This window comes from Biomphalaria glabrata, chromosome 9 (genome assembly GCF_947242115.1).
Source record: "Biomphalaria glabrata chromosome 9, xgBioGlab47.1, whole genome shotgun sequence".
In the NCBI taxonomy this organism is placed as follows: domain Eukaryota; kingdom Metazoa; phylum Mollusca; class Gastropoda; family Planorbidae; genus Biomphalaria; species Biomphalaria glabrata.
The window spans coordinates 15,226,313-15,252,702 of record NC_074719.1 but is presented as its reverse complement, the minus strand read 5'-3'; the positions used below and the strand labels follow the sequence as shown (position 1 = coordinate 15,252,702).

The 26,390-nt window shown below is 37.3% G+C and overlaps 2 protein-coding genes across 7 annotated transcripts in view; one reads left to right on the top strand and one right to left on the bottom strand.

Annotated features, from left to right (window-relative positions):
* Positions 1-26,390, bottom strand: part of LOC106068338 (tudor domain-containing protein 5-like) — a 50,150-nt gene that overhangs the window by 5,009 nt on the left and 18,751 nt on the right. For all 5 annotated transcript variants that reach the window (XM_013227675.2, XM_013227676.2, XM_056041667.1 and 2 more), the window contains 8 exons: positions 5,251-5,333; positions 4,463-4,577; positions 3,283-3,362; positions 2,933-2,992; positions 2,216-2,324; positions 1,577-1,701; positions 822-934; positions 321-379 (listed from right to left, as the gene is read on the bottom strand). In XM_013227675.2, the coding sequence (XP_013083129.2) occupies positions 321-379; positions 822-934; positions 1,577-1,701; positions 2,216-2,324; positions 2,933-2,992; positions 3,283-3,362; positions 4,463-4,577; positions 5,251-5,333 (744 nt within the window). The remainder of the gene's footprint in view (positions 1-320; positions 380-821; positions 935-1,576; positions 1,702-2,215; positions 2,325-2,932; positions 2,993-3,282; positions 3,363-4,462; positions 4,578-5,250; positions 5,334-26,390) is intronic.
* On the top strand, positions 11,107-25,025 carry LOC106068339 (E3 ubiquitin-protein ligase TRIM56-like). Of its 2 annotated transcripts, XM_013227682.2 has the most exons (3): positions 11,107-11,166; positions 14,741-14,826; positions 21,188-25,025. In XM_013227682.2, the coding sequence occupies exons 2-3, from the start codon at positions 14,745-14,747 to the stop codon at positions 23,512-23,514; spliced, it is 2,409 nt and encodes an 802-aa protein (XP_013083136.2). In that variant the 5' UTR covers positions 11,107-11,166; positions 14,741-14,744; the 3' UTR covers positions 23,515-25,025. The 2 variants fall into 2 exon arrangements, with proteins under 2 accessions (XP_013083136.2, XP_013083137.2); XM_013227683.2 differs by lacking the exon at positions 11,107-11,166 and having other exon boundaries at positions 14,261-14,826.

Sequence of the window (26,390 nt, the reverse complement as noted above, 5' to 3'; positions counted from 1 at the left end):
TATGCAAGTATCCGCCTATGTAACACTGTACATTATCAACTGTTCTAGACAGTCTCCACAATCTCATTCTTAGTGTAATAATAATTATTATTGTTTAATGTTTTTTTTAATTGTGTAATGTTTTTTTAATTGTGTAATGTTTGCCAGTCATTATTTCATTCTCTGGTAAAAAATCATATTGTCAATCGTTACTACAAAATCACATTCAAAGAATGCAAATGGCTTGGGTGGAAAGCTTGAAGTAATAATATACTAATAAAACTTTCTAATAAAATGTTTAAACATTTATTCAGATAAAAAATTCCATTTAAGAAACCAACCTGATAATTAAGCATGTCTGGTGAGTCAGAAGTGGAGTGAGTAAGACCTGAATCACTTCCTGAAATGACATTCAAGAAACAGAGGCAATGATACAAGTTTCAATGTTTTATCTGTATCTAATGAACTAGCAGCATTTTAAAAGTTACACATCTTTGTTTTTTACACTCAAAAATGTTTTACTAAACTAAATTGTATGCTTTAAATTGTGTGACCATTCAAACTGCAAAGGTAAAGATTATATCTGGAAAAATGCTGTTCATCGCACAACACCTTTTGTCGCTAAAGCATTGTTTGTGTTTGTGTGTGTGGTCTATTCAATACTGTAATTCTTTTTAGGATTTCCTGGGATAAGGTTGTGAGGTGGCTGATAAAATTGGGAGCAGGTCATTAATAAGATGTTTCACAAGGAGCTTTTAACAATAGTGTTACTATCTGGTGGGCACATTGATTATGTAATAAACTCTCCTTCTTAAAAGGTAACTAGTCCAAAGTTTACTCACCCAATTTTTTTATAAAATCTTCAACCTTCTTAATTTTTGTCTCCACATCATCCAGTTCAGTCACACTATCACGTACTTGGCTCCCAGACATCATTTTGTACAATATTCTCTTTCTGACAACAAATAAACGTACTTCTTTATGGTCAATACCAAAACTATTTCTTTGCTGGTGTTTCTTCTTCTTCTTCTTAGCATTTAGTGTAGGCTGGGGGTTTTCACAGGCTTTATATATATATATATATATATATAATACAATCCCAGCATTTTAAGGAAGTTTTCTGCCTTGCTTGTGTTTAGAGGTAAAGAGGGATTTGGTGACTAATGCTGTAAAAGTGACTACCACAAAATAGACTTAGCAGCAAGTCATCTAATGACATGATGTTAAATGTTCACTGAACTCATAGTCTGCTACTATTGTGATCTTTGTATCCATTAGGATTATATAATACAGTTTGGACTTTCTTTTATTTTAAGTGGTAATTGGAAACTTTTCATTCTTTAGGGATTTAATGATAGAGTTAGGTATAGACTTTAGAAAGTTTTAATAGTTTTTAAGATATAGTATTTTTAAAGTTATGGACACGTTTACAAGAATCAGTGCTTAAGTATTGGATTGACATTTAGGACTTAGGAAATTGTTGAAAGTAATAGAGGACTAGGATGTGAAAGGCAAAACATTGGATAAAAGAAAATAAGTTGATACTAAGAGGCTGATAAAATGAATAGAAAATTTTTTAAATGTCTTGTTTATCTACCTTTGCATGTTCAATGTCTGTAGAGCCATGCTAAGCTCATCCATTGTAGGCTTGCCGCCAGATGTACTCATTGAGTCTTGGTCATCCTGAGTGGTGCTACTACTGCTCTCAGTGTCCCCTTCACCCTGCAAGTTAAAAAAACTATCTTGTCTTCTTTATAATCTTTATATAATAATAATAATAATACTTTTACTTATAAAGCGCTGTTAACAAACAAAATGTAGGCTCAAGGCGCTGTAATAACATTACAAACACAAACACGAGAGCTAAAATGCCAATTAATCTGAAAAAGTTTTAAACAGATAGGTCTTAATGTTCTTCTTAAAAGTGGTGTAGCATGTTGTCAGTCTGAGATCAATGGGGAGTGAGTTCCAAACCTTTGGTCCGTGCACTGAAAAAGCCAGCAGACCGTAGCTTTTGAGGGAGAAATTTGGCACCACTAAAACGTAGAGTCCATTGAACGCAGGGCTCTCTGGGAGACATACGGAGTTATCAGTTCGTTAAGGTACATGGGCATCTCATTGTTATATATACAGTGATGACATAAAGTTAAAGAAGAGCTGGTGCATTACATTAATAGTTTCAGTAACCCCCCCCCCCCCCCTCCCTATATATATATGTGTGAAATAAACTACTAACCTTCCAGTATGGGTCGTCCGGGTCAAACCAATTTAACAGTTCCTGGGCTGTCTCTCTCATATCATCAAAAATTTCCCCTTTCCCATACAACTTTAAAATCATTGGAAAACTGGGGAAAGCACAGGACATCAAGCAAACAATTTAAATGCAAGAAAGATGATAAATTTCTTCAACAAAAACCTAGACCAACAAAATAAATGAGAGTATTGATTATATATATGTCAGTAAAATTGTTAACAGATGTAAACCTTCACTTCCCTTCTGTTGTTCTGCAGGAGTTTTTGGACTATGAAGCACAATAATTTCTTATCTAAAGGAAACTCTCAAAACTTCTTTGTATAAACAAAGAGAAATAACTGTCTTTCAAGATCTAGAAAACTATAAGAGACATGGCAGTTACTAATTAATCAGTAGGTAATGTTTAACAAAGATGTTAATATAATATTTGCCAATGCATTGATTAACCTAATTATTAACTTTCTCTAAGATTCACAAATTTTAGAGTCAGATTCAGCACTGTTCTCCACTCCAAGGAAACAATTTAAGTAAGGAATACCAAGAAAAAAAAAAGAGAGCATGGAACATGAGTGTTTAGCCACTACTTCCCTTGTTTAGGTAGTCTATGAGGCAGCATCGCAAAGTAAGTAGCCTGAATGCTGACACTAACTTCTCAGCAGACAAGAGTATTAATTAAATACAATATAAGGTCCTACTCACGCTGAGAGAGAAAACAGGCTTAACATTTCACATTTCTCTGTGAAGTTGGCCACATCATAGCTGAACAAAAAAAAAAAAAAAAGAAAGAATATTATTGCTAACACTATTAACAAATTTTAAAAAAACTAGTTGTAACAAAACTTTTTGTTTCATAATCTAATCATTGGTAGTAAATAAAGATTATGCTACAGAAAATGTTACTATAAGTTGATGTATTGTAATTTGCTAAAAGACAAGTTATTCAAGCAAATGTGTTGACATACATTGAACTAAAAAAGGCAACTGACTTGAGTTACTACTGAATATTAGTACAGGGAGAAGCATGCATGAAAAAGTGAAGTACAACTTACAGAAGAAGTTCTTGGAACAGGTCTGGATAGTTGGCTTTGTTCACAATGATCTTTTTCACATCAATGTTGTCACGTTTTAACTGAGCAGGAAAGAAACAATTTAAACAAAAATGAATGTCTCTATTGATATGAAGGGAAAGTTTAGAACATAGCGCACTATGAAGAGCTAAGGCAATAAAGGAATTACTATTAGGTTGTAATTGCTAGATCTAAAACAGAATCAAACTTTAAACATGTATTTGTTATATATTTTATTCTGCCTATATTAAAGTATAGTGATCCTGTGGACTTATAGGGGGCTGCTGCTTCCTCCTAGTAGTAGTAAGTTCCCCTTTTAGACCATGCAATCTATGGGGAAGATGATGTAAAGGTCATCTGTTTCTGTGGCCCACGGATAAAGAGGGTGTTATGTGGCCAACAAATGTCAGGTACCCATTAAATTGGGACAACTCAGAGCACCCTAAAACCCAGGAATTCAAAATCGCAGTCTTCACTGGAATTTAAACCTGAGACCCCTCACTTTGGAAGCTAAGCGCTTTACCACTCAACCAGCCCACCACCCACTTCCTCCTAGGGGGGACTATAAAATAATTTTACCAAGTTAAAAAGCTGATATAAATGAACAAATCTGTGGCTGTATAATTTTTTTTTTTACATTTTTCATTATGAAATACAAAAACTATCCATGAGACTGTAATGGTGAAATAAGGGATATCATATATCTTAGTCAACTGTTTTTTGTAACCTTTTTGTAGTAGCATTAGCTGGTGAAATTAATCTCTTGCAGCTATTAAATAACACAATCTCAAATTTTTGGATTTTTTTTTTATGTTTTCAGAAGTTCATAAATAGACATTGCAAGTACATTCAACATAATGAAGACCATTAAATACATTATTTTAGATAATCTTCTGAATATTTTGTCTAAATATATTTTCTATTCAAGTGGAGGATGTTCACAAATATAATATGAACTATTCATCCATTAATATAATATGAACTATTCATCCATTAATATAATATGAACTATTCATCCATTAACATAATAATAATATGAATTATTCATCCACACTAGATTCTTGGCATTCCTAAGAATAGTAGAGCCACTGCACTTACTTTAGCTAGGGTAATGTGAATCAGCCAGATACAATACAATACTACACTAATGACATTGCAGTACCTTAGATCCAATGATGTCCTCTTTAAAGAACAGTTTAGAGATTTCAAAGGAGAGAAAGTAAGGATGTCCATCTAAGTTGATTAGGTTCATGACAATATCATCTGACATTTGAACTCTGTCATGGAAATAAACAGCAATATTCAAACAGTGTCAGACACAACACAAAGTGGAACAAAAAAAATTTATTCTTATGCAATTATGAAAGGCAAATCAATGAAAAGGAACAAATTAACCCTAGAATTGAAAGTGAATTGACATAACCATTTTTAAAAGTTCAGAAGTAATTTATTAAATAAATAAGCAGAGTGATAAATGCATCTTAAGATTCATTTTTTGTCTCTATAAACAAACATGTTAAATGTTAATATGTTTTACTAAGCAGAAAGTAGAGCTGCTAAAATTGATTGCTCATGAGTTGTACATCGATTTCAGTGATCACATTTTTTTTTTAAATGATGAACTGTCAAGTCACATATACTTATTTTATGTTTTTCTAATTTGGTCACTAGTTTGGCTGTCATTGAGCCTAATTAGCCTCATCAAAGAAATAGGTATTAATTAGTATAAAAATCAGCCTATGCAATAATATGCTCAGAATCATCAGAATAGATTATGTAATATGAAAATAGTATACCATCACTTTATTATGTTTAGAATTGGCTGATTCATAACAGAGATAGAGTCCTATGAGTACCATTAGGTATTACTAACATTTTCCTTGACACTTCAGATTGTAAATGTCTACATATGTGGTGCAGTAAAGTTCACCAGTAAAAAAAACAACTTACTGTCTAACATAAAGTCTATTTGTAGACTTAGTTTCTGGCTCCACATTCTCACCAAAGATAAGTTCATTATCATTCTTCTGTACCTGCATTTAGAAGAAGAAGAAATAGGTTTAACATCAATAGGACATGATGACTAAATATTAACATAAAAAAAATCAAGAGCCTGAAACTTGAACTATTTTAAAGCTAGGGATTTCAAGATATCCCCAGTCTATTCCAGCTAATCTACATTTGATACAGACTACAAATATTATTATTGTCTTGGTCACACTTGCTTTACATCATCAACCCCACAAAAGTATATAGTTATTATCTTTCTCAGAAAAGTATATAGTTATTATCTTTCTCACAAAAGTAAATAGTTATTATCTTTCTCAGAAAAGTATATAGTTATTATCTTTCTCACAAAAGTATATAGTTATTATCTTGCTCACAAAAGTATATAGTTATTATCTTTCTCACAAAAGTATATAGTTATTATCTTTCTCACAAAAGTATATAGTTATTATCTTGCTCACAAAAGTATATAGTTATTATCTTTCTCAGAAAAGTATATAGTTATTATCTTTCTCACAAAAGTATATAGTTATTATCTTGCTCAGAAAAGTATATAGTTATTATCTTGCTCAGAAAAGTATATAGTTATTATCTTGCTCACAAAAGTATATAGTTATTATCTTGCTCACAAAAGTATATAGTTATTATCTTTCTCACAAAAGTATATAGTTATTATCTTTCTCACAAAAGTATATAGTTATTATCTTGCTCACAAAAGTATATAGTTATTATCTTTCTCACAAAAGTATATAGTTATTATCTTGCTCAGAAAAGTATATAGTTATTATCTTGCTCACAAAAGTATATAGTTATTATCTTTCTCACAAAAGTATATAGTTATTATCTTGCTCACAAAAGTATATAGTTTGTCATGTATCAATTTAAATAAACTTAGTCTAGGGTAAAATAAACTTAGGATTTGGTTCAAGCGCTTGAAAAACCCAAGTGGAGAAACCCATGACGTCACACATCCTGTGACAGCATAACATCTGGCGGGGTATGAGTGGATTGGTTAAAGCAAGCTTAGGGGGTGGAGCAAAGAAAACGATTGGGTAGAGAAGGATCTAGAGAATTCAGTTGTGGAGGACATTTCATAGAGATAAGACATATTTTGGTTTTGAGTTGTAACTTGAGGAGACAAGTCTTATATTTTATTAGATTTAGTATTAATCTGAATATATTTTGTTATTGAGCTTTGAAAGAAGATATTCATCTGATACAGTTTTATTTCTGTACATACTGTATATTATTGTGATTCCAAGTTTTGAATTAAAGTTTTGTATTTGAATTGAAAGGATCTTTGTTAATTGAATCTCTAAGACATATTTAAATCTAGAGATAAATCTACAGAATCCCCGGCATGTCACAGTAACATCTGACAACAATACAATAAGAAAACCTGTGACATAGCTATTATCTGGCTCACAAAAGTACATCAAGCCATGAGCTTGTCTCACATACACAGTAACATCTGACAACAATACAATAAGAAAACCTGGGACATAGCTATTATCTGGCTCACAAAAGTACATCAAGCCATGAGCTTGTCTACAAATACACAGACAAATGACTTTGACAAATTGCAGCCATGACCTTGTCTCACATACACAGTAGCAATGGCCTTGAGCAAGCCTCACCAGCACCAGAAGATCAGACATAGCCATACACACATGCATTGTTTTAGCAAAATATGTCCAAACAAAGTGTAGAAAATAAAACAATTGATTCAGGCTGTGACTCTATAAGAATGTAATCTATCAAAACAAGATATATGTTTATGTGTATGCATCCCATTTATTATTAGACACTCAATCCATATTCATATCTTCAACGACTATTGAATGTTTTGCTAAAAAAAAAATAAAAGTTCCCAGCATCCATTTTCCAGAAATTTATACAAGTTAAGTGCTGTCAGAACATTCAACCAAGACTAGAATCAACACCAATCTGCAGTAATAATGAGAAATGGACAAATGCCGTTCAGTGAAGCATGACAGTTATAAGTGACCAGAGCATTGCTTTCCATTATCAATGGATTATTCAAGAGAAAATAGGAAAATAAAGAATTGAATTGGCAAGCAACACACACACACACACAAACAATCTGGACAAGGTTATCTTATCTTATCTTCTTATATAATACAGACATTACTTCAAAAAAGAAGATGATTATGTCCTACGCGTCATGCATATTAACCAATGACTTAAATTCTGCCGAGTCACTGGTTTTCCTGGCTAGCTCAGGCAACCCATTCCATACTCTAATAGCACTAGGGAAGAAGGAGTATTTGTACAAATTTGTCCTAGCATATGGGATGAGGAATGTGCCTTTATCTTTGTGTCTTTCAGTGTATTTTATTAAATTTTGTTTTTGTATTTGAAGATTATGGTTCAGTGTTTTATGTATGATTTACTTTTGAGCCTTCTATCCTGAAGGCTTTCTAAATTTAGTGATTTTACTAAAGGTGTTACTCTAGTCAAATGTGAATATTTGTTTGTTATGAATCTCACTGCTCTATTTTGTGTCTGTTCCAGTTTCTTAATGTTTTCTTGAGTTGGGGGGTCCCAAACAGAGGATGCATATTCTATTATTGGCCTAACCAAGGTTTAAATAACATTTTAGTTTTATGTTCTTATTTGATTTATAGAAATTTCTTTTAATAAACCCTAATGCTTTGTTTGATTTTTTTATAGTTTCATCAATATGGGGATTCCATGACAGTTTTTCATTTATTATGACACCTAAGTATTTTGCATTTTTAGTTTGTGTTACTGGTTTACCATGAATAAGATAAGTGGAATTAATTTTGTTTTAGCTTTTTTTGTTACTTTAATAACTGACATTTTTCTGGGTGGAAAAACATGCTCCAATTTGATTCCCATTTCTGAAACTCATCTAATTCTCTTTGTAAAATTTCATGTATCTTGTGTTGTTTTTATTGTTCTATATATTATACAATCGTCTGCGAATAATCTGACTTTTGTTCCTGAACTAATGCAATTTGGTAAATTGTTTATAAATGTAAATTAAAAATAGTAGTGGACATAAGACTGTTCCTTGAGGTACGCCTGAGTTTATTGTTATTGGTGTTGATTTAGAGCCATTTATTCCTCTTATATTAAAAACCTCAGAACAGCACTTACAAAGCTAAAAAAAAACAGCAAAAAAACTGTTATTCAATGGATACCAGCTCATATACAACTAGAAGGAAATGAGAAGGCTGACACACTCGCCAAGAGTGGGAGAACTAACACTCAAATAAACTCTGCACTCTATCCAGAAGAAATGAAGAAATTAATTGTAAATAAAATAAATGAGAAATGGACGAGCTCTCATCCAAATCACAAGAAAGATGACGCTTACTATAAGCTATGCCATAGTAAGCTATGCCGACAAGACCAACCTATAATCTTTCGACTCAGGACCGGACACAACAGAATGCGACAACACATGTACCGGAAGCTCAAAATTGGAACCAGTGAAATCTGCCCATGTGGAGTATCACCAGAAAATGCTGACCACGTCCTCCAAAACTGATCTCTTTACCAAGAGGCCCGTATAAGACATTGGCCCCAAATCACCCCAATAGAAAGAAAACTCTATGGAGAGCTCCCTGATTTGGAAACCACTGCGCAGTTCATCTCATGTATTGGTCTAGTCATATGAATCACTTCAACATAACAATGAGAACGATGAAGAAGAAGAAGAAGAAGAGCCATTTATTATTACAGTTTGTTCTCTCCCTATCAGAAAATCTTTAATCCACAGATGCAATGGACCATCAATGCCAAACTATTTTAATTGTGGAGAACTTTATCAAAAGCTTTGGAAAAATCTAGTAAGATTTAGTAAGGTTAAATTTGATAAAAAACAAACTTTAACAAATCTGACTTAATAAACTTTGTTCCCATCAATATTTCAAACTATCATCTTTTGTACATTTATCAAAGATAAACTAGATTTCTCATCTAAATTCGGGTGGATGAAGCTTTAGCCAATTGGTTTTGGCCTCTCAGCCACACATTTAACATTGTTTTAAGACAAATCTCTGACCAGCTAGACCCACAAAAAAGAAAAGTAAGGTAAAGTTCCCCTTTCAGACCTGGCCATCTATAAGGTAGATGATGTTAAGGTAATTTGTTTCTTTGGCCAACGGTTAGGGAGCAGGGTGTCATGTGGCCATCATTTGGATCAACCGCCTTTACGTTCCCAAACTAAGGTCAGGTATCCATGAGAGTTGGATGGACTCAGGGGCACCCTAAAAATCACAAAATTCAAAATTCCAGTCTTCACAGAGATTTGAACCCAGGACCCCAGGTTCAGAAGCGAAGTGCTTAACCACTCAGCCACCTTGCCCCCTAGACCCACAGGCCTAATATAATAACCTGGAAAAGTATTCTACAAATTTTACGACTTCATCCAAGCTTATCAGGTTAAGTGTAACAACAAATGTAACAATTCGTTTTAGCTACAAACATCTCACTCAGTGCAACTATACATTACATTTTGTTTTCCTAGGAGTGTCCAGATCAAAACAGAATAAAGTTCTTTTTCAAACTTTGAATACACAAGTGGACACACACGAACACAAGTGGACACACACGAACACACGTGGACACACACGAACACAAGATTATATTGGCATACACACTACTGAAGTCTTAATTACCTTGACAAATGCTAACCCTACGTTTCTAGCCTACTCCTATTTTAAAGTGTGTTTAGTCTCCATAGACACTAATGTCGTTCATAGTTCCATCCATCTATTCTATACTAAGACGTTTTGAAAAACATGTTTGCTGACGCCTCTTAAGAAAACGCTATACATTTGAAAAGGCCTTACTTAAAAACATGAGACATGAGAATCACGGGGCATTGAACAAAGTATGTGGGAGGAGATAGCCCAAGACCGGACAGCATGGAGACAGACTGTACGTGCTGGTACGAACTTCGCTGAGTGCAAAAGAAACGAAGCTGCATCAGTCAAGAGGAAGAAGAAGAAAGGTGTCCTGTCAGCTAGCCCTAGGACAGATGCATATACAAGCACGAACTATGGTAAACTCTGCCGCTTCAGAATTGGCTTGATCAGTCACTCCAGATTCTGCCCCGTCTCAAGACGGAAGGAGCCATATACTCATAACATGAAACGACGTCTCTTACTGAAAATATTCTCATGTTTTAAACACTGTCATTTGACTTGACGACTATTCTAACCTTGAAACCAATGAAAATACTTTTTTTTTCCTCAATGAAAGATAAAATGACCAGCTTCCCCCTCCTCCCCCCTTTTTGTGTCATGACAGCAAGTCTCCCGCCCCTCCCCCAGTGGGGCACGCCCTAGAGATGGAGAAACGCTGCGCTGGGATTTGGCAATGATACATTGAGGCCGACAGATCTGTTGGTGGATGGCGTTAGGCATGGGCATATGAAATGACTGCTCAAGCAAGATTAACGAGCTCAAGCTGGGTTGGCTCCATGGCGCAAAAAAGAAATTTGACTTTGTGTTTGACGGCGCCACAAAGCTATTTTTTTATATTCCGATAAATGTTATCACTATGTAAAGTCCTGGCCTAAATCTTGACAAGAGTACCGGTAGACAAATCATTAAAAAAAAAAAACTCTGGAGAGGGGAGAGAAATCTGACAAACAGTTCTATGTCTAGTAGAGATCACAAACAGCAATAGAAAGAGAACTAAAGAAGGTACTAACCTCGCCTGTCAAAGAGAGATAAATCAACACACACACACACACACACTGCTGCACACACCTACCTCTGTATATAAATCTAGACAGTCACTAGTTAAAGGTCTTTTAAACGCAGTGATTGAAAGCCGCTAAAGGATATGTGATAGAAAACAGTAAGTCCTTCGTTTTTTTAAAGTAGCTTGACAAGTAATCGTGCTATACAAAAACGTCATTTGCTTCTGTCGTCAATTCAAAAAATTAATTTTCAGAGGGGAAATAGGAAATCCCGTGACATACCATTTAAAGGAAATATATATATATATATATATATATAAAAAGATGGGGGCTGTGTATTTTAATCAAGTATTCGCATTTTAATTGAGAAATAAATATTGAAAACGAAACGGAATGTATTCAATGAAGATGAACTTTACAGTTTCAAAGCTGTTACATTAGATATGTATTTTACAGATTTACTACATTGAATGTTTAACACAAACACAAGCATAATTGAGTGAAATGCTTTTGAAACCTCAAATCATTGCTCACGTTAAGACTGGTGCACGGGGGCCCATGGAAACACCTCAAAGTACTCTGAGAAATACAATGTCCTCAAGAAGACCAATCTCATTCAAATAACAACTAAATGTGTTATCAAACTATCTACTACACAATATAGTCACAACCTAGCTTCACTTGTACAAAACACAAGACTGATGTGTCTGAGGAAAAAAAGAACACGATATAGACTTGTAGTATGACTGTACTAGGCAGTTTTGTTGAGCACAACATTGATGAGCCTTCATCAAAGTCCAATGGGAATGATTTTAACGCGGAGAACTGAAGCAAATATGAATTATAAGCCAGCAATCGATGCACTATTTTAAACATTTTACAGTTGGAAATAAGAACGATGGCAATATATTGCAAGGAATATTAGTCTGCATTAAATATTTGATTTAGCTTTACCTTCCTCTACCAAGTCTACATGGTCATGTGAGCAGTTTAAGATAACACAAAGTGTAAACATCTTTACTTGAACTAGTAGCTCAGTTTGATCCACTCTTAGGAAATCATTTGTAAAACTTCATGAACATGTCATGATTCATTCATTTCTCTTGTGGCTTCAACATTTGAAAATCAACAAATAAATGCCATCAAAAGAAACAAACACTAAGGACTCTTGAGTCTTCATCTCTTCGCGCATCGAAATCAAATGTCGCCAATCTCGCTCTTTGACCAACACAAATTTTTTAATATAAAAAATGGTTTTATGTTGTGGGCGATCTGGGTATCGACTACAACATGTCTTCACTAATAGAGCTATTGGAATCAACTTTGTTACAGGCACTTTCCATGAAACACTATAAAGCAGGTGAACAAAGACAAAAGTAAAGTTCCCTTTTCGAACCTTGCGATCTATGGGGCAAATAATGTAAGGGTCAATTGTTTCTAAGGCCGACAGGTCTCATGGGGCCAGCATAACGATCAACCGCCTTTACTTTTCCCAACTAATGACCCGAACGCAGTGATTGAAAGCCGCTAAAGGATATGTGATAGAAATCAGTAAGTCAGAGGGTAAACTCAGAGCGTCCTAAAGTCCCGAAATTCAAAATCCCTAGTTTCGGAATCCAAGCGCTTTTCCCCTTAGTCGTCACACCCCCAAGAAGACTTCACTTATGTTAAGAATTGCAATAAATAATAAATGAATAAATAATTAATAGTCAAACATGGTTTTATATCATCAAAGCAAATACATTATTTTTTATTATTTTTTTTTGGTCCTTGAAAAAAAAAATAGAGCGACATTGCGCCCCTTTGTCAGCATGTTACGCCAACCAAAAAAAAAAAAAATAGAGCGACATTGCGCCCCTTTGTCAGCATGTTACGCCAACCAAAAAAAAAAAATAGAGCGACATTGCGCCCCTTTGTCAGCATGTTACCAACCAAAAAAAAATGATCCAAACTGACTTTTCAACACCTTGTATTATTCCAAACTTCAACTATTACAGACTGTAGATGTAGATTTAGGACTACAATGTAAACAATGTCTATCCCGTCCATTATTTAACTAGACACTTAACAGTTTCAATACACCGAATAACAGAATCAGCTTTGTAACTAATGTGTAGACTGAATACAGGACTCTATTCATTGTATCCCCCACATTGACACCAGCATTACGTCAGAAACACACGGTGATTAGCTCAGAGCTTGAAACTATTGCGTGGAAGTCTTCGGTGAAAGGAAATAAATAAAATGTATAAAACAAGTCGAGAAAGTACCTATGTTACATACATTAGAATCAATGTCTTCCAGAAGATAAATAACATTTTCAGGGGAAGGCTTGTCTTGGAGATGATTTATATATATAATATATATAAGTATCTATAAGCCAAATGACATGATTTTTTTGAAAGAAGTGAAATGAGCTTGTTGGATGATTTTGTTTCGCCTGTTTGACCACGTCCAAGTGTCCAGTGAAAATGTCAAACACCAGCCGACTTTAACAAACACAATCTAAAAGGCTACAGTTGTGATAGATGGATAAAAAAAAAAGAGCACACAGGGACGCAGACACCCAGATTAAAAAAAAAAATAGGGCTAAATCCAAGCTGGACAAACCAATGTACTTTCTATCAGCACTACTAGATCTACCGTAGTCAACAAACGAATTGAAATGCGCAATAAATTAAAAACAACAAAAGTGGCACCTCGGGTTCTCGTCGATAATTCGATACCTAATTTGGGTCTAGAACCGATTTGTTCGAACACTGAAATAATGTAATATGATTGAACTGGTCCTAACGGACCCGATAGAGTAAATCAGTATTTTCTCAAACTAAATGTAAATTGATATTTTGACATTAGGTTTTATGACTTTATTATTTTTTGTTTAGCGAATACTTAGCAGATACTTCTTTGTAGAAAGTTGCTATCAATGAATCTTGCAAGACCTGCTAGAGAAATGTTGGCCACCAGTTCAACGAGAGTGGAACGATATCAATGACAGCTTTCAGGATTGGAAATAGCAAACCTTTGGTCACACTTCACTAGTTACACAACAAGTTAATCGATACAGCGATCAGGTCTAGTTTGTTCTTGACTAGTGTCAGTAATCTGCCCTCTCTTCCCCACTCTCCAGAGCACGTGACGACATCTGCACAGATCGCCATCCAGAGAATCCCAGTGACGTCCACTGAACCTAACGCATACACTAATACCATGAGGTCACGTTATGGACAGTAAAAAAAAAAAAGAAAAACACTGGAAAGAAAATGAATGCTACGAAACGTTAATGGCAGTTCAAGAGCGCTGGCAGGCTTTTAAGTTAGGTTAAGAGGCTCAAACATTTTGCGAAGAATAAGAATTAAAAAAAAAACAACAACAATAGAGCGAATGCATTTAAAGATGGTGACAGAGCTGTTAATTGATAGAACTATAAATTAGCTAAAGAAATAGCCTTATAGATAGAAGATGGAAGAAAAACATTAAGAACAAGTAACATTATAAACCGGTAAGAGCTAGGAGTAAAAGAGTTTTGTAAAAAGCAGAAGAATTGTCCACTTGTGCTGGCTATATAAAACCAAGTATTCGAGTTCAACTAGTGAAGTAGTAGATGCAATACAAAGTTCTAACCTCTGCCTCGTTCAAGTTTTGTACATTTGTGTAGCTCAACCTTTGTTGTCAACAGCCTTTTGCTTCTTGTTCTTTTGAATGGAAAAACTGGGTTTATATTTTATTTAGAATCATGACAGAAGCTGACACAGAGGGGACCAACGAAGAACATAAAAAATGGTGCCAGAAGTCAGATGTTGCAATTCTTATGCGAGGTAAGTCATAGTGATAATTCAACTTTAACTCAAGTAGCAGTTATCCACAGTCGCAACATTTTTTTTTTTTGTAAAATGCAAAGAAATTATTTCAACATTTTTTTCCGCATAATACTTAAGTCTCCATTAAGTCATTCAGTACAAGACGTGAAGTGACCTTTCATTAGACACTATCTAACTTTCTCGCGATGTACAGAAAATTAAAAACATGGCAGGTGAATAGAAAAATATATATGTAGTAACAAAAACAACTGATGGACTGACAGCGGGTGACAAAAACATCTGATGGACTGACAGCGGGTGACAAAAACATCTGATGGACTGACAGCGGATGACAAAAACATCTGATGGACTGACAGCGGGTGACAAAAACATCTGATGGACTGACAGCGGGTGACAAAAATAACTGATGGACTGACAGCGGGTGACAAAAACATCTGATGGACTGACAGCGGGTGACAAAAACATCTGATGGACTGACAGCGGGTGACAAAAACAACTGATGGACTGACAGCGGGTGACAAAAACAACTGATGGACTGACAGCGGGGGACAAAAACATCTGATGGACTGACAGCGGGTGACAAAAACAACTGATGGACTGACAGCGGGTGACAAAAACAACTGATGGACTGACAGCGGGTGACAAAAACAACTGATGGACTGACAGCGGGTAACAAAAACATCTGATGGACTGACAGCGGGTGACAAAAACATCTGATGGACTGACAGCTGGTGACAAAAACAACTGATGGACTGACAGCGGGTGACAAAAACATCTGATGGACTGACAGCGGGTAACAAAAACAACTGATGGACTGACAGCTGGTGACAAAAACAACTGATGGACTGACAGCGGGTGACAAAAACAACTGATGGACTGACAGCGGGTGACAAAAACAACTGATGGACTGACAGCGGGTGACAAAAACATCTGATGGACTGACAGCGGGTAACAAAAACAACTGATGGACTGACAGCTGGTGACAAAAACAACTGATGGACTGACAGCGGGTGACAAAAACAACTGATGGACTGACAGCGGGTGACAAAAACAACTGATGGACTGACAGCGGGTGACAAAAACAACTGATGGACTGACAGCGGGTAACAAAAACAACTGATGGGCTGACAGCGGGTGACAAAAACAACTGATGGACTAACAGCGGGTGACAAAAACAACTGATGGACTGACAGCGGGTGACAAAAACAACTGATGGACTGACAGCGGGTGACAAAAACAACTGATGGACTGACAGCGGGTGACAAAAACAACTGATGGACTGACAGCGGGTGACAAAAACAACTGATGGACTGACAGCGGGTGACAAAAACAACTGATGGACTGACAGCGGGTGACAAAAATAACTGATGGACTGACAGCGGGTGACAAAAACAACTGATGGACTGACAGCAGGTGACAAAAATAACTGATGGACTGACAGCGGGTGACAAAAACAACTGATGGACTGACAGCGGGTGACAAAAACAACTGATGGACTGACAGCGGGTGACAAAAATAACTGATGGACTGACAGCGGGTGACAAAAACAACTGATGGACTGACAGCGGGTGACAAAAATAACTGATGGACTGACAGCGGGTGACAAAAACATCTGATGGACTGACAGCGGGTGACAAAAATAACTGATGGACTGACAGCGGGTGACAAAAACAACTGATGGACTGACAGCGGGTGACAAAAATAACTGATGGACTGACAGCGGGTGACAAAAATAACTGATGGACTGACAGCGGGTGACAAAAACAACTGATGGACTGACAGCGGGTAACAAAAACAACTGATGGACTGACAGCGGGTGACAAAAACATCTGCTGGATTGATAGCTGGTGACAAACGGAGTTTACCCATTGGCATTCATTTGCACAACACATTTCATCATAAATACAAACAAATGGCCTACTTTTAATAGTAGCTTTGAACGTGATAAAGACGGCAGCATGCACACAAAGCGACAGTTTGAAAATGGTGTATAAAAACACATATATAATATATATGTGCATGTGTCGTGGTTTGTGTATACAAGTTTAATTTTTAAAACAAAAGGGTAGTCTTTTGAAAAAAATATAAAAACGTGACAGACGTAAGGACAGACATAATTCACACAATCAGAGGTTTGAATTTCTGGATCCCAACACCCCTCCGGAAGTAGGCAGTAAACAAGCAATGACATTTCCCAAGTGTTACTAGCACGCCAGAAGCGAGTGTCAGGACAAACAAAGTGTAAAACACAGGAAGTTGACCAGGACAATGAAACGCTGATTTCAACATGTCGCACAGCCAATCAATGAAACACGATCACTAATGAGATGACGTCAACCGCACGAGGTGGAACTCAACACTACAGCGGTTGACAGCTTTTGGGGAGTTTACTATTTTCCACTAGTGCAATCCCGGTAGCAAAAAAATAATGCCATGAAAGAAATAATGCATCGTCTGCCTGTCATTATAAGAGAACGTGAAGTTGTTTTAAAACACAGATCTAGTAGCAACAACATCCAGAGGCATGCTCTCATCACAGACTGATTATATCATTTCTTGCTGCTTTTAATTAACTTTAAAAAAAAATAATTGTGTCTGATTGTTACCTCTTATTTACTTAGTTAATAATATAAAAACTAGTCATTAGGATACGCCTATAAACTAATTAGATAAGTCGATAATAGGTTGGGTTTGTTCGTGTCCCGTCAGAAGCGCCAAAACATATGGCTGTGCATTTGAGAGACCTATAATACACTCATATAACGCCCATGACATTGAGCAATATAAAAACCACAAATCTGTTGAACATAGATCCAAGTGATTATCCTGGTGCACATTGCCGTTGACTCACAACCCTTTGAACATTCCCACAGTCAGGCAATCAACTGCATGATAGAATCGGGCGCATGGGAAATAATTAAAATAATAATTAAAAAAAACTTTTCTAATTTTTTTTTCCGTTGTGCCAGTAGCTGTTATCTAGTAGTAGCTGGAAGTAGCAGTCCGAGAGTCAAAGACACACAATGTCCAAGCGTTTAAAAAAAAGTAAAAACTGCACGTTAGACTTGCACGTGAAATAACAATAAACAAACTCATCGTTTTGTCAACTATTTGGAAATAAAACTAGTGACAGTATCGCTGCTGTTCACCTTCCACACTCGCTCTATTGCCAACGTTTTGGACTTGATGGTTTTTTTTAAATGAGAAAACGAGTGGCAGCAGTAAAAATCCATGGCCCTGAATAAAGGACACAAATCACTTCATCTTCGCTCTGCCTTGGGACATTTTTGTTTCACCTTTTGAACCGCCTACAAACGTCTAAAAGCCTATTTATTTGAGCATAAGAAGACAATATTGGAAATGGGGCAATTCAACAAAATATTGTTAAAACTTTTAACAAATGTAAAAACTGTGAGTCCATATATGAGAATCAACTGACCCCCCCCCCTTTTTTGATCCGCTATTGCTGCTCCTTATTTGCAACAACTGGTTAGTGAAACTGAAAGGACATTAAAAGTATGACGGCAGCTGTGAACTGAGTACATTCAACTGGTTAGTGAAATGAAATGACATTAAACGTATGACGGCAGCTGTGAACTGAATACATTCCACTAGTGGCACTGACATGTTCCGTTTCTTTGAAGTCTACATGACACATAGACTGCTGCTCACTACATGTTGACGTTCAATTGATTGGGGAAAACACAAAGTCAAACTAGTCAGGGTCTCGCAAATCAGATAAGGCCAGCCTAAGTTCCGCGCCTAGACATTCAATAGTTGGAGCTTAGATTAAAGCTCTCGATATGCTACGCTACTTGGCAATCATTCTAAGCCACTAGTAGTGTTGGAAGAAAGTGTTGAACCTTGAGCTAGATCAGCTAACTTAAGAATGTGTTACCACCAGTTATAAAGATAGTTGGGAACTACGGGATACAAACGAGAAGGAACCCAATTAGTCTGACAGGTCACCACTATTGCCAACACACAGTATTTGATGTGAGTGCTTTTCCTAGTCACGACAAATTCAGGCTTCAACTAGGCTTTCGGTTTAATGATCAACAAAACAACAAAGAAAAAGAGGAATGTAAGAAGTTGTATTCGTATCAGAAACGATTTCACCCAAACCGAACCTCTTCTCTAAGGACACGCTCAATTATAACCAAAAATGGTTTCTAGTTTATAGTTCTGAGATTGAAAATTAATCTTTGTCCGTAACAATATAAAAACAACTTCAAGCCGTGTATTATTCTTGACTTAACGAAGCTAAGAACAGATGAGTGTGTTAACCTTGACACTGAACACGAATGGAGCTGCTAGATCTATTGCACTAGGAATCTAAGGCCAGTCTTCTGTGGTGTGTAAACAACTGCTCCAATGGTTGTAATCAACTTCAGAGAGACAATCTTTGATCAAGCACACAATAAATCAGAAGAATGAGACGAGTTGTGGGCCACAAGAAGCCAAACATATCGCCCTAGGTCAGACATAGATCTTGCCTGACAAGTTTTTATTATAATAATCAAAAACATACACCACCACAGTGGGCGTGTATTGGTCTACATGTGTGTGTGTGTGTGCGCGCGCGGGTAGGTTCTGAATGAAGCGTTGGTATCTGCAATCAATAATCACCGTATTTACCTGCAGATCAGCAGCAGGGAGCTCCACACAGCGCTCGATAAGTGCAGCTAGATCTAGAGCTTGAAATACTAGAAGTATTGTACACGTCAAAGTGAAGTGGTGTCCGCACTTTGAGAACAGACAGGAAACACATCATGTCTACATATGGAATGTTTCTACAGCTTGATCAAAGTGAAGCCTTCACAGTGGAGTAACTGGTTTTGAAGTTGCTAGTACGTTAGTGAAAGCCTTGACAACTCCAAGAGTATTCTATATTCTTTACATTAAATTTCATGATGACACTGGCGGTAAGGAAATATCGAAGTTATGCTTCATGATACAAACGTAGTTATTCACTTATTGGGTGAACATCGATTGTTTTCTTTCTTCAGATTCCCTTTCATTTATTGCTAAAAAAGAATTACGAATATTTACACAGCAGGCCGTATAAACAACCAGCAGGAAGGCCATGTTTAGAGATGGATACTAACTGACACAATTATAGATGGTCACTACAAGGTGCGGGAGTAAAGCGCTTGGCTTCCGAACCGGGGTCCGGAGTTCGAATCCTGGTATTTTTAATTTCGGTATTTTCGGGCGCCTCTGAGTTCACCCAGCTCTAATGGGTACCTGACATTAGTAGGGGAAAGTAAAGGCGGTTGGTCGTTGTGCTGGCCACATCACACCCTCGTTAACCGTAGGCCACAAAAACAGATGAACTTTACATCATCTGCCCTATAGATCACAAGGTCTGAAAGGGGAACTTTAACTACAAGGTGCAGAGAACAACTTGATGTGTGTGTGAAAGTGTAAATATATATATTTATCGCAAACTGATACTAAATGGGATAACGGCCAACAATAAAATGACGAGCACTAGTGGCAGGGCCGGCCTTACGCATATGCAAAGCAGGTCCACTGATTGGTGAAGAGATCTCGCACAAGAATCAAAACTATTTTTCTTTAGAGAACTTGTCCCCAATGGTATTGTTAAAGTACATAACGGGTTTTAATAAATTGCGTTATTTTATGTTTCTATTTTATTTGGGGCCACCAAATGACCTTTGTCTAGGGCCGGTCGTGTTAGTTAGAGTTAAACATAGAATAGAAGAACTATGAAATGAGTCAAGAATACTTTCCCCAACAGAGAGAACGAAAACAAAAGAGGTGGGGGGTGATAACAGTTGCAGTGGGGAAGAGAAGAGAGAGAGAGAGAGAGAGAGAGAGAAGAAACACCAACAATCTATAAGTACGTGTCTTTAGGTACTGCAGCAGTAATCAATTAATCGATACCAACCCAACACTAGTATAAGTTCGGTTCCATAAAACCTGATACCCAGGTAGTGGAAGTGTTTGGACAAGGTAAAAACGGACCACTAAGAAGTGGTGCAATGTGGTCTTCTATTAAAACTTAACGAAAATATGCACACCAAATCTATGTAATCATCCAATGAACGATTAGTGGAGACAAGGCTTTTGTTCCGATAAGCTTTAAATAGTACACGCTAGGTAAGACGGCTTCTGCAAGTCGAAAGTAGACTTAGAAAAGTGACAGATTGAAAGAATCTTGATGTTTTAACTAACTGCTAATTAAAGTTTGGACAAAAGGTATTCTTTTTTAAAAGGCTGACCGGTAAGACGTGTAATTTATGTTAGATTCCTCAAGATATTAGATGGGACAGACAATCAAAATGAAGCAGAATTCTCTAAATTTATTCTAATATGAACACGTCCATTTCAGGTTGTCCTATGATGGAGGATCGCCAAAGTGACGTCGTGCCGAGAGAATTCCTTTGCTGCCCTCTCTGCCAGGATGAATACCAGGACCCCAAGTACCTGCCATGTTTACATTCCTTCTGCAAGGCCTGCATCGATGATCACATTGAAGCCACCTGCAATCAGGATCGATGTTTCTCCTGTCCAGTATGTGCCACGGAGATAGATCTATCGCAAGAGGCGTCCATAGAACTGCCAGATAATACTTTAGTCAGAAGACTGAGCTGTCCGAACACTGTGCGCGACAAGAGAAAAAAGACATGCGGCCAGTGCGACAATGCAGGCTCGTCCTTCCCGGCATCGGTGCACTGCGTCAACTGCGACGAGTTCCTTTGCGAGAACTGTGCAGCTAAGCATCTGGACCAAGAGGAAACCGTTAGTCACAAAACACAGACGATAGACAAATTTGAAGAGGGCGATAATGGCTGGTCATCTGGCTCCCAGCTGCCAACCTTGCCACGGTGTTGTCAGTATTACGACGCCCTGGATATAGGTTCTGTGTATTGTGTGGACTGTGAGCTGTGCCTATGCCCTGAGTGCCACAAGCGTGAGCATGATGACCATAGATGCGCAGAAGTCAGCGCCATAGCACTAAACTTCGCCAGCAAGATCAAAAGGCCCATGAAGGAATTGAAAAAAGACAAAAAGTCGCTACAGAAGGCTCTGGCAAGTTTAGAAAAGGCCAAAAACTCCACATTCAAAAACGAACTCGATATGAAAGACTGTGTGAGGAAGAGGACAGGGATGCTCTGCAATTTGATCAAGGAATATGAAACCATTTTAATCATGGAACTAGAGAAGAGATATTCCCAGAATTTAAATATGATTCGAGAAAAAGAAGAAGTCATCAAAAAGCATTTGGCTTCCATCGCCGTGGTGACTGATCTGACCGAGAAACTGCTTGTCTTTGGTTCAGACGAAGAGAAGGTCTCGCTGCGCAGGAAAATAGGCGGGAGAGTAAGAGAGTTATGTGAGTACAGGCTGCCATCTAAACAAGTCAAGCTGACAAAGTGCGTTCTGAGCGAGCCAGCGGTCACCGTGGAGTCCATATGTGAAATGTTTGGCGAGCTCAAGAACCACTCGTCTTTGGAAAAGAAAAAGCTTCAAGCTGCATCCCACAGTGTTGATCTCGGAGTCATGAGCAGGAGAAACAGACATTCCATATCATCTACTGAAGAGTATCCGCTCGAGCTGGCAGGTCTGGGGGAATATGAGGACGAAGCAGAGGAAGACACGGACATGCTGAGTGAAAGCAACACCAGTGACGCCCTCAGGCCAGCTTCTTCTTTGTTCTCAACTAGCGGGAACAGCAACGAAGAAATGAGGCTAAGTAACAACAGCAGCTATTCTCCGAGACCAGAAAATACAACACATGAACCTGACAACGAAGTGCAGAGAACCATCGGCACTCAAGAAGACTTTCCATGTCACAACTTGGAAGAACCCGTCAGAGAAATGAGGTTTCCCGACGCTATTATTTCCGAATGTATCAAAGGCGTGGGTGTTAATCATTTAGGAGATATCATTGTCGGCACCGTATCCCCTGGTGGGTGTAGTAAGGTTTTTATTCTGGAGCAGCATGGCATCATCAGGGGACAGATCCCCATCGTTAAAAACTGGGGGATCCACTCAATATCCGCCGATGGGAAAATTAGCCTCGTAATGCCCAGGAGCGAGAGCAAGTACAAGGTGAAGGTCATGTCTGGGGATAACAATGTTGACGTGCTGGCCGATGGCCACATCGAAAGTTTCGGTCTTAACTTCGTCACGGCCACCAAGGAAGGGAAACTTTTAGTGGCCGCAAGTCGTTACGCGACTACAAACGCCATCCTTGGTCGGTCAGGGAAGTATGGTGGTAACATCACGCTGTACGACCAGAAAGGCTCCGTGGAGCGCGTTCTGACCAACGACACATTCTCCGGCCTGCACATGGACCTTTTCGACCGGCCGCACTACATTTCAACCGACAAGATGGGAAACTTCTTCGTGGCTGACCCGGGGAGGCATAGCGTCATTGGCTTCGCGCCAGGCGGGGACTTTTTGTTCGAATATGGCAACACGGACGCAGAGGAGGAGTTGTACCAGGGGCCAGATATCATCTGCACCGATCAACACAACAACGTCATCGTCTTTGACAAGAAGGACAGCCGCATCGACGTGTTGAACTACGAGGGCCACCTCCAGAGGTGCTACTTCCCTAACGAGCATGTTCGCTTCATTAGCAGCACCCCTGACAACCACCTGATGCTGGTCAACTCTGAAGGCCTAATCAGATACTTTGATTACATTTAGACGCATTTCGATGTGTATTAATTTCTTCTTAGTTGAAAGCCTACATTTAGTCAGATCAAATACCCATGTACAGGGTATTAAGGTCCTTTCGGTTGAATGATTTAGTCATCTCAAACATTACTAAGAGCATCTTAGTTGGATACTTAACATTCAGTCATCTGAATTAAACATTATAAGTTTATCTTAGTTGGATGCAGTTCATCTCCTTTGGCTGCCTAACATTTGATCTTTGTCGAGTATATTTATAAATCTACGACCTCCTCTTGATTAGATGCATACATTCATTTGTGTCAAGTTCCTTGTTAAGAGATTGTTACTTTCTGCCAAGTTTTGATTCAATGTAGATCTAGCTATGGTGCAAGAAAAAACTGATAGATCTATACTATGGGTGAATGACACAATAAACTATACAAAATATAGATTTAGTAAAAAAAAAAGTATGTAACACCTGAACCAGTGGGTGGCCCTGCTAAAAACAACACAATACGTGGCATACAATTCTATACATCTGTAAAGCTGTACCACACAGTAATTGTGAATTAACAAGTTAAGACAACCAAATGATGTCCTATTAAATATGTGTCTATGTATGTGCATATGATATGTATTGCTGGGTTCGCCATTAGAAGACCAAAAGTAGTCGTGGCACTTATTTTGAGCACGATCCAAGCCATGGCGAAATCGGGTTGTCAATACCTCTTTTAATTGTTGGTATTTAAACATAACGGATGGACAGACACAACAGCATAGAACCAAAAGCGGCTTTTTCTTACATGGGCCTAATGAAATTGTATTTAAATTATGTCCCAGAAAATGTTCCCTACCACACCCTGCCAAAAGTGATGTTAGCATTGTTTAAACAAATATGTATGATCACATCTATTCGATTGAACTATTGGAAACACAAACTTAGTAAATGGATTAGTTGTGGATTCAATGTACTCGAAACAAACTGTATAGAAACTAGACATTGTACTCTGGTTCCATTAGACTCTTCCAAGCAAATAGAATGGACAGCTACAACACTACTAAAAGTAACCTTGTGGTGAAAGAAATGAGCTTTAACCATACATTTGTAGATGTAGAAACAGACCTAGAAACTGACGTCTTGTACAGTGTTGTTCACAGTGAAATATTGCCTGAATTAAAAACGGGTTGTTGTTGTTTTTTAATTGAACATGTTTACATTTATAGAAGGCAACTGATTTAAGGAATCCTGCTACATAAATGTGCATTGATTTGGATACTTTGATGTTCTTTTTAGTTCAATGGATTTGTACTTCATATTTACCAGTACATTTTGATGCAAACAAAAATTGTAACTAAAAGGTGTTCAAATAAATCCTATCTTTGAGCTCTTTTGCGATAGGTAGCGATCTCCACTACTGGTTGCATCAATGTTGTTTTTTGTTTATAATTTGAACACGTTATTTTACAAATATGACAATGTCATCAGAAATAGATCACGATCACAGTTACATGCACATTCAGACAACTGGGGGGGGGGGGGGGGGATAGTCATTGGTTGTACTGGCTGTACATGTTTCAGGTTCGAGTGTCAATGAAAAGAAAACAAAACTTCTACTATACTTTGATGTCTGTTTAGCACCAGCCCTATTAATTGTATTGCAATCTTGTCTTGTTATCAACCAAAACTTTCACCGTGCAATCCTTCCAAGAACTTTCCAGCCTCACCCACAACGTTAGGGGACATCACGACAGTGAACATGGCGCATAGAGTTCTCGCAGAGTTCTAATGTATAATTTGCAATTCACATGTTGCAGGTGTGTTAGTTTTAAAATAAAATAAATGAGAACAATTCAAGAAAAATGGGGGTGGGGGCTACATCACTAAGTAGGTCATGTTTGCATTGTTACAATGAAAGTAATAATTGAACATCTTGTAGTCAGACAATACAGAAGAGGCTGCAGAGTGAAAAGGATTCTTGTGGGAAAAAACAAACAAACACAAAATGTAATGAGTTTAAAGTAAAAACTTAGAGGCAGGGAGAACAAGAATATGAGTAGAAAAACAACAAGAATATATTGCGGGGGCTGATGTAGAATATACTATAATGGCTAAAACAATATGAATAAAGGCTGGCCTGTCTGTCCAGGAAGATTAATGAGGAGTACAGTATTTCACGTGGCTACTCAACCCTAGTTTTAGAATATTTAGAAAGAAGAAAACAGTTTTGTGTGGACCCAGCGGTAAAGTGCTCACTTCCAAATTGAGGGATCTCCAGTTTGAATCCCAGTGAAAACTGACATTTTGAGATTTGGTATTTTTAGTCTAATGGGGACCTGACGTGTTGGGCAAAGTAAAGGCAGTTGGTGATTGTGCTGGCCACATGACATCCTCATTAACCATCGGGTATAGAAAAATAGGTTGAAGAAAGTTAATTTCATAGAACCCTTTTTATTTACACACACACACACACATTTTAAATACAATGGGAACACTTAAAAGACCATACTTATGAAAGACAACTAGCACCATTAAATAATCCTCTTAAATGATTTCTTGTGCTGTTACTTCAAGTTTTGTGTCCACTCAATTCCTCAATTGAACAACTTAAAACTCATATTGTCATACAAAACTATTTTCAACTATTTTGTGCTTACTTTCTGAACTAACATAACACGATGATTCTTTCTTTCTTTCTTTCACTGGAGAGATCTGCTAGACAACTAACTGAACGTTTAACTTTACAACACATTTGGACTATGAACTGCTGTAATATAGTGTACTGTATGTTATATTTAATATGTTTTGTAACTATCAATTTTATTTTTTCTCTAACTGAAATGAACGACTTAATAGTAGATAATGTGTTGTTTTTTCAATAAATATTGATTTTTAGATTTATAAGACT

Coding starts and splice junctions, on each gene's coding strand:
- LOC106068339 (XM_013227682.2), top strand. CDS start 14,745: ATGACAGAAGCTGACACAGAGGGGACCAACGAAGAACATAAAAAATGG. Junction 14,827..21,187: donor TGTTGCAATTCTTATGCGAG/GTAAGTCATAGT, acceptor CGTCCATTTCAG/GTTGTCCTATGATGGAGGAT.